Here is an 8,697-nt window from a genome sequence, read left to right as displayed (position 1 = left end):
CCGCCTGCAGATTACACGATGTCTCTGAAACAAGTGTCACATCAATGCTTTCTAACGCTTTGGCTTTGCTGATCCACAGCAAAGTGAGCAATAACGCACTATTATATCTATTCATCTATAATATATATCTATTACATTTTCAGTCTATCTGAGGAGATTAGATGTCTACTTCAAGATCACATTTTACGTCAACCGTGAAACTATGAGCAGAAGAAGAGGAGCAGGGTAGCACTGTGAGAGTTTTATTTCAAAACGCAAGAACAGCTACAATGGAAAATATATCACCAATAAACTCTCTCTAAATCACAAATGCCCTGTCATCTACGTGTGCCAGCACTTCTACCATTCAGCACTAATCCCGACTAAGGCATGCCTATAAGCATGCAGGATTTATTAAGCGCACAAAATCATTTTGGCAAAATAATCGGACTAAACAGCTTGAAAGCAGCACAACCTGCAAATAGCAATTTCTCCACAAGAGATGTGTACATTCACATGCAATAAAGCGCGCGCACGCATGTTCGATTGGTACTTGGATACACTAGTGCAATAGAATATACAATCAAATCAATGCTTCGCCCGTCAGTTGTTCACAAGAAGAGCATTAAATACCGACTTTAATGGCGCCTTTATGCTCTGGAGCCGACAGTTACCGACTTGCTTAATTTTCAATCCATGTATAATTCTACCGACACCATATCATACAGCATTACAATATTCTCATGCACATCGAATGTCCTCAAACACCTCCACGGATGCGCAACGCTACTGAAGAGATGTACGGTTCTCTCCGCCATAGGATCCAGGAAAGGATGATGAAACTCAAACCCCATCTTCCGGTTGCTCCAGTCGTCATGACGATACGCATGCTCCCAAAGCCTCGTCAGGATGCAGCCACTCTGCACTGTCTGTGGAAGAGCCCTTTATATACGTATATACAAATTTTTCCCCCCTACTTTAGCACAGAGTGCACATACTTCTTCTTCGCGTTTCGAACGTCGCCAACTGTGTTGAGCCGCGGCCGGGGAAGGTCGCCGAACATCTCCGTCCCGTCCTGCACACTGAAGGAGAGTGCCCTCATGCTGGCAACCATACGATCTGGCTCGGGCATCGGAACCTGAGCAGGGAGACCAGACAACAAAATAATGCACTTTAGAGCATCTCTTATCATGAAGATGATGACTTCTAAGGGTCGTATATCGCTTCCACAAAACATCATGAAATTTTGCATGGTTGAAGAATTGTGAATATAATTGTACAGGAAGATACAAGAGAGTTTAAAAAAAGCAATGAAAAACTAACCCCATGTTACTCCCCTTTATATGTACTGAAAATAGCTGTTGATATTTTGGGGGGAATCCACATAAATTCACAGGAAATCTACAGTATTTTTCCCCTCCAAAAAGTTTCCAGTTTTATTTTTCTGAAACAGAGTCTGAATTACTTACCTCTGCAATATAATGTAAAAGTGGAAATCTTGGCGGTGTTGAAATTTTCACACATTTCGCGCAACCAGAAACTAGCACAAGAATAAAAGCAAGCGAATGTTTCTGCTTGCCGTATGTTCCAGTAGTTGATGTCTTGATTCGCGGAATTAAAAACATGCAAAACTCTTCTCACCAAGCCAAGCGCAAAAAAACTAGTTGCATGAAAATATCCACTTTTACAGTACCAGCTTATGATAGGAGTCTAATGTTCAGGGTTGCAAAAGAGATACATAAACTTTAAGGCACCTCCCTCAAAAAGAAAGTCTAATATGATTGGAAAATGAATTTTGTTGGTAAAGTATCCTTGCAATATGTAAAGGAAACCATGCACATAAGGAAAAACACATGAAAATGACATTTTATTCACCTTCTATGATCTACTTGTTTTCCCTTATCATATACAAGCTACCAGTGGTAATTCTGGGGGCAATATAATAACATAACTAGACATATCGCTACAGCTACTGATATGCCTCCACCATAATGCATGGTTCTCCTAATAGGTCTATAGTACAATGTCTTGACAATGTGTGATGACAGTTTCACACAACTGGCAAAATATTAAAAGGACAGGTTTGACACAAATGTGCTGAATGTTCACTTTCCTAGAACTAGGTTCAATTGGATGAATGATTAAAATGTCAGAGTGCAGGTATTTGGGGAACTGATGATTTTTACTTGACTTTTGACCCTTTTATAAGTTTATGCATTGAGTAATTTTCAAGGTATTGAGGAAAAGTATAATTTCAGTATCAAATGGGAAAATAGCATTATCTAAACCTGGCCTTTGACCTTTGACCTCACAGTTCCAAAGAGAATCACTGTTAGGTTGAACATGCATAAATATGTCAGTTTCATGATGATACCTGGAGTTACTTTTGAGATATGGAGGAAAAAGTGCAATTTAGCACTTTCACTTGACCTTTGACCTTTGACCTTTTGGCAAGAAACTTCCCCAAAAATATATAATGGGTAATACATGCCATACATCAAGTTAAAAAAAAAAAAAACCTTCAGGCATATTGCATTCTAAGGAAAGTAGTGATATTTTGAGGAGTTGACCTTGACCTTTGACCCCCTGACCTTTGACCCACGACCCCAACTTCCCTATATAATCACTGCCCATCAGTACAAGCATATATACTAAGTTCCATGAAGATACCTTGAACCATTTGCGAGATATGGAGAAAAACATGAAATTTCAATTTTTTTTTCACAAAATAACCTGTGACCTTTGACCTTTGACCCTGTGACCCTAAAATCCACACAAAGTATTATCCCCCAAGGATATACCCTCATACCAAGTTTGATGTAAAACCACCACACGGTTCTTGAGATATCGACAAAAACAAAACGGGACGGACGGACGGACGGACGGACGACCCGAAAACATAATGCCTCCGGCCACTTCGTTGCGGAGGCATAAAAATGACAAGTCAAACATAAAATATTACTGCCCCAACCAAACTCTACTACAGTAGGAAGAAAATGACATGATTGCTCTTCCTTTACCCTTTCATCTTTCTCCTCTTCCTCGAAGCTGTGCTTCTCCTTCTTCCACATCGGCATGGAGATGGGGACGGAGGTGGCGTAGTGGTGCTGCATCCTGGGCATGGGCGGGGCTTGGCTGTCGTCATTCAGGGAATTATCTGGAGGGGGTGATATTACTATTTAATGTACCTCTAGCAACAATGCTAAAAAACATATTACAATTACAGCAGTCTCTTGTTTCACTTCATTTTCAACATTACCATTTTTGTACTACACTTCAGCAATATAATATCATCATCATCATCATCAATACTACCATAATTTACAATGTGTATTTTATGTATTTTGTATTGTGTTTCATCGTACTACAATTTGTATCTACTCCATGACTGAACTTCTCTTTTCTAATCGTTTTCTTTGTTAGAGACATTGTGATAAGCGCTTTATAAATGATATCTATTATTATTTATTATAATATACTCAGTAATGAAAAGAAAAATATCAATAATAGCACAGTATCTACTAGGTAATGATTTGGTCATCATGTCATCCCATGCACTAGTAATAGCTGAACTTGTCAAGCTTTATTACCAGCATTCAGTATTAAGCAATCCAAACTTGACCTCTCATAGTTGTTAAGTTAGCAAGCCCACTAAGATGTAGCAATGTGCCCTAGTCCACCAAGAAGCCCCATGTGATGCAATAGGGATTAGGGGGATTAGTTAATTTCTATTCATTGACAGCAGTTTCATGGCATTCACAAGTGCCAATAAGGTTAAGAAAGCACTCAAGCATGCATGCCAACTGGCAAACAAAGCAGTTAAACTGCCCTGAACCTCTGCTGTGTCTTGTTCATCAATAGGCACGGATAACTGGACACAATTTGTCAGTGAGTAGAGATTATCTAATCCCCCCTAATCCCTATTGTGTCACCATGGCCTCCCTGTTGGACTGAGGCACATTGCTACACCTGAGTGGGCTTAGCTAATACGCAACTTTTGAGGGACTACTGGATACAGATGAACAACCTTAGCAATAAAATAAGCCAGTTTGGGGTTCCAGTTTGAGCATGGGCAGAAAGAGGTAATTTGTACCATGAGACAGATTGGTTTTTAATTTCACTGAGATAAGCATCTGTGATGCTATGATTATTCATGGATCCTTATAAATGGTGCCTGCCAGTACATCCACCTGACAGCAAGCCTGGTATTTGGCATTGTTAATAGAAAAAGTTTGCTAATGTATTCAAACCAGCACAATGAAATAGATGCTTCCAAAGGTGTTGATTGACGAACCATTCTGGTCACTTCATCTACACAGGTTCATTCTTTGTTAGAATACGAGTTCCATAAATTGCTATGTTGGGCAAGCTGTTGCATTATGACGCTTTGAATTGAGTGAAGTGCCTAACCAACTGAGAAAAATGACAGGTCATTTGTACCCATGTGCACATGAGCTATCTCCGAACTGGCTTATTAGTGCAAGGCACATAAAGGCTTTGATAGCAGGCATGGCGATAGATGCACATGATTGTATACTGCCCTCGTGGGACAGTGTAAGGAACAGTTTACATAACGTGGCCCTCAGAGGCTTGGTGAAAAATGCTTTCTGTAATACAGATTCTACAGATTGAATCGAGGTTAGTGGAGCACTCTACAGGTACAGTGTAGATTTTACTTTTAATACATCTCATCTTAACTATGCTTCTTATACTACTACTTCAAGCCACTAACAACTGATTGGGAAATCTTGAACAGACACTGAATTCTGCCGGTATGCCAAAAAAGTGTTCCTAAATAAAAGATGCTAAATTCACTGAAATCCCAATTAGATGACGACGGTAGGAGTACCAGTCAAAATTCTAAGCAATTTTCCTGGATTTTTATATGCTATCCAAGCCATACTGCATTAACCTGTTAAGGACGAGTCGCGAGTATACTCGGGCGGGTGTCTATGGAAAATGCGTGTTGTAGCAAAATCAGTCCGTCCTCAATGGCTTAATATAGCACATGTCTCAAGTATAAATCTGCCCACATTTCACAAAGCTGTCTAAGAAAGGAAAACATTCAGTAAACATCAAATTCTCCAGTTGCAACCTGCATGTAGCAAACTCCAGTGCCGAGCATACAGGATGTGGACCATTTAAAGGGATGGTATAGTTTTGGTTGAGACCTAACTTCAGGTTTCTAACATTTTTTGTGAGATAATGAGCAACCTCTGATGAAATATGAAAGAGCGTGTAATTCCAACATGGATTCAGCATTTATTTGATGAAAATTAGTTTTGAAATGGCTGAGATATCCAAAACATAGCAATCCTACTAAAAGGTGGGACCCACTTTTTATTAGAATTGCTTTGGTTTTTTTTTGTTTTTGGATGTCTCAGCCATTCCAAAACTGATTTTTATCTAATAAACTTGGAATTCCTCTTAGAATGGTATGCTCTCTTTTATTTCATAAGTGGTTTCTTGGTATCTCGCAAAAAGTTAAAAGCCAAATCCTCATCTCTACCATTACTATACTATCCCTATAATTCTACGTCTCGTTCCACCACAGTCGCAAAATATCGCACTACTTTGTATCTGCCATAATGTCCCAAGGGCAAAATGACAAGATTTCAATTCAAACAATGAATGTTTGTTATTTCTTACCATCTGTACTGCTTTCATCCGACTCAAAGAACGGTTCCTCATTCTGAGTGAAATCCTCAAGGTCAAACATGGCTGTGAAAGGTGACAAAGAATAGATTGTGTTAATTTGGAATCTAACATGTTTGGTTTGTTTGTTTAACTCTGTTTAATTTGTTTTTGTTTATTTGTCTGTTTGTTTGTTTGGGGTTTTTTTTCTGCTGTTATCGTATTTTCTCACTGTCTTTCTGTAGCTCTTTTTAATCTTTCTGTTTCTTTCATTGTTCCTTTTTTTCCTTGATCTCTTTCTTTCTTCCTTTTTTCTAAAGGGGTGGACAACTATTCATATTGCAGGTTATGTTCTCACACTATGCAGATATCTATTGCGCAATCAAAAAACAAACTGAAAATACACCAACACAGAACCACGTGTATCTACGATCAGTACCTCATGAGAAGGAAAAAAATACTTCTGTACCTCAAGAAAAAGAGAAAAATGAATAGATGACATTGTTTTCTAACCTGCAATCAAGACACATACCAATGGAACATACATGTAATCATACACTGCAACAGAGAGGGGAAAACCAGGGCAAAAGTCACAATGCACGACTCACAAAAACAAAGGAAGTCAAACATTGTCAGTCTAATTTCCTGAGAAGTTCCCAGCTTTCCCTTTTTTGGGTGTAATACATACTAGACATCCTCACTTGATGGAAGTTCTCTTGTTTTGACGGAAATATACTTCCATTGGTCCAAAATACTTTACTTTAGAGAGAATGAATTCAAAATAAGGACAGACATGTATCACTAAACATGTACAGTAAATGTTGGATATTTTCTTTGATTCGTATCTGCTATGCTCAGCTAGCATAAAGAAAAGAAAAAAACACCATTAATTCTTGAAGGTATGAAGAAATCTACAGAAACGAATACCCCTATCCACAAAATTCACAGCGAGCTACCTTTACTGAAATTTGACCAGTGCAATAGCTCAAAAATTTCCAATTTAATGGTATGGAATTGAACTGCAAATGCATTCTGATGAAGGAAAAAAGTACAAAACGCTGGCACATGAAAATGACGAATATCAAAAAAACAAATCAACCTTAGCAGTTTGCCACGATATAATAGCATCACGTCGCTGGGGTGACAAGACCTCATATCTACAAAATGTCCAATGTTCAGGAGAGCCAAAAAACATGGCGGCCAAAGCACTGTATCAGATGGGAGAGCCTTTCCTTTGACATGCCGTGGTGACTTCATTTTGGGGGTAAGACAGTTAGGATTAGGACAGGACATCACTTAACCGATTATTTGACCGTAAGTCAAAAAAAGTCATTTTCACAAAAATTGCAGATGCAAGGTCTTGTCACCCCAGCATTGATGATAGACTTTATGTACTTCTAGTCTTTCTTTTCTTTTTCTATTCCCTCTTTCTTTAAGAGCTACTTACTGTCGGCATCTGAACTAGTCCTGGAGACTTCTCGATGGTCAGCGGAGTGCGTGGGGACGGATCGTGGTGGACTGCTAGCCTGAGAGTCAAACAAGATAGAAACACACGCATATAGTACAATCAGTGGTCACTACAAAATAGAATATGCGAGGAGCTGGCATACCCCCATGTGAATACCACAAAGTGAAAATTTTTGCAATGTGGAAATATTTTTGCACAACTAGAAACTGTTCCAGTAGTTAATGCCTTAGTTCTGCAGAATTAGAAACATGCAAAACTCATCTCACCATGTCAGGTGCGAAAAATTACTCATATAAATGCAAAAATATCCACTTTTACAGTACCAACAATCAATCTGGTGATAACATCATGGCCAGCATACGTCTGCAATGCCCACAGAACGAAAAATCTGCCAACATGCCTCCCTCGGCACATCCCCCTTTCATTTCAGTCCTCATATAATCTAAAATCATCTCAGTGGTCCATGTCCAACATTGACCACTGGTCAGGAAGTCTCTGTCACATGCCCCACCTTGACCTTTGGTCCTTGACCTCTGCTCCTCAACCTTTGGTGGAGCACACTATCTCATCAATATCAGAGTTTGTGCCCTCGCATTATCTTACCACTGTTCTGCATTAGTTTTCTGACTTACTTCTAGACGTCATCGAAACGTTATCGAAACACCTTAATGCCCTGTATACCACTATAAACTCATAACATGCCAGTTACAATCATGCACCATACAATACACAGAGAGTGCACTGGGGTGTAATTCCTGTGGCATGGCCTGACTTCTTGGAAAGGGGGAATGAAAACCAAGCATACTTGTGGACAGAGTGAATACAGCAATATCAGTCGAGCATATCAGTGAAACTTTGAGGAAAATCGGACAATCCATCCTAAAAAGTTTTGCATTCTTAAAGTTTTGGTACAGCCATCACTGGATGAGAAGACCACTACAGTTTGTGACATCACGAATGGACAACGATCTCGAGCGTCGTTCTCAATACAGATAGTGGGCAAGATGTATACGAAGACCTTTAAAGTGATGTGTTTGATATCTCAGCGCAAATTGAATCAACAGACCCAGTAGGTCTAACGCTTTCAATACCCAAGTATCGCAAGTTCACATTCCACATATCTTTAATAGTGAATTTGGGGAAAGTTTGCAGAGGCCTCCAAGGGGACATTAAAGGCAGCCGATCGCCATCCCTTATGGTACGTAAACTCCGAACGACCGAAGTTTGTGCATGCAATTGCGCAATGCCAGACTCGGTGCTATATCCATAAACGTGTGGGACAATGCTGCCACTGAGACACGTGTGTGTGTGTGCGTGTGTGTGTACGCATCATACACAAACATTGTTACCGCGAGCTGCGGTGATTGGAGGAGAGAGGCCAGAAGACGCGTGGCTCTTTTGGCCTCTCTTCATGCGCATGCGCACTGATAGTGTGCGTCCATTCGGAAGCTCTCGTGGCTCACTCGGACAGCTATTTTGGGTTAGAAGATTTGTAGCATAGAGCTCGTGTAGGTTAGCGTGTTGTTCGCTGACCCATTGAGCCAGCGCTATTCTCATTCGGGGTCACTACATTTGATACAGAATGGGGGAGGCAGCGTGTTGCGTTCGTCTCCGTG

General features: G+C 39.9%; 1 protein-coding gene across 2 annotated transcripts in view; it reads right to left on the bottom strand.

The window, feature by feature from the left end:
* Nucleotides 1–300: 300 nt before the first annotated feature.
* Nucleotides 301–8,697, bottom strand: part of LOC139732359 (uncharacterized) — a 30,305-nt gene continuing 21,908 nt past the window's right edge. For both annotated transcript variants that reach the window (XM_071643226.1, XM_071643227.1), the window contains exons 9-12: nucleotides 7,061–7,139; nucleotides 5,629–5,700; nucleotides 3,000–3,136; nucleotides 301–1,117 (exon numbers count right to left, since the gene is read on the bottom strand). In XM_071643226.1, coding sequence (XP_071499327.1) covers nucleotides 953–1,117; nucleotides 3,000–3,136; nucleotides 5,629–5,700; nucleotides 7,061–7,139 — 453 coding nt within the window. In that variant the 3' untranslated portion in view covers nucleotides 301–952. The remainder of the gene's footprint in view (nucleotides 1,118–2,999; nucleotides 3,137–5,628; nucleotides 5,701–7,060; nucleotides 7,140–8,697) is intronic.

The sequence above is a fragment of the Diadema antillarum genome, unplaced genomic scaffold (assembly GCF_040938485.1).
Source record: "Diadema antillarum isolate AM-2024a unplaced genomic scaffold, OU_Dant_1.0 seq00000415_RagTag, whole genome shotgun sequence".
Classification (NCBI taxonomy): Eukaryota; Metazoa; Echinodermata; class Echinoidea; order Diadematoida; family Diadematidae; genus Diadema; species Diadema antillarum.
Note: the sequence above shows the minus strand (reverse complement) of the source record. Positions and strands in the feature narration are given on the sequence as shown.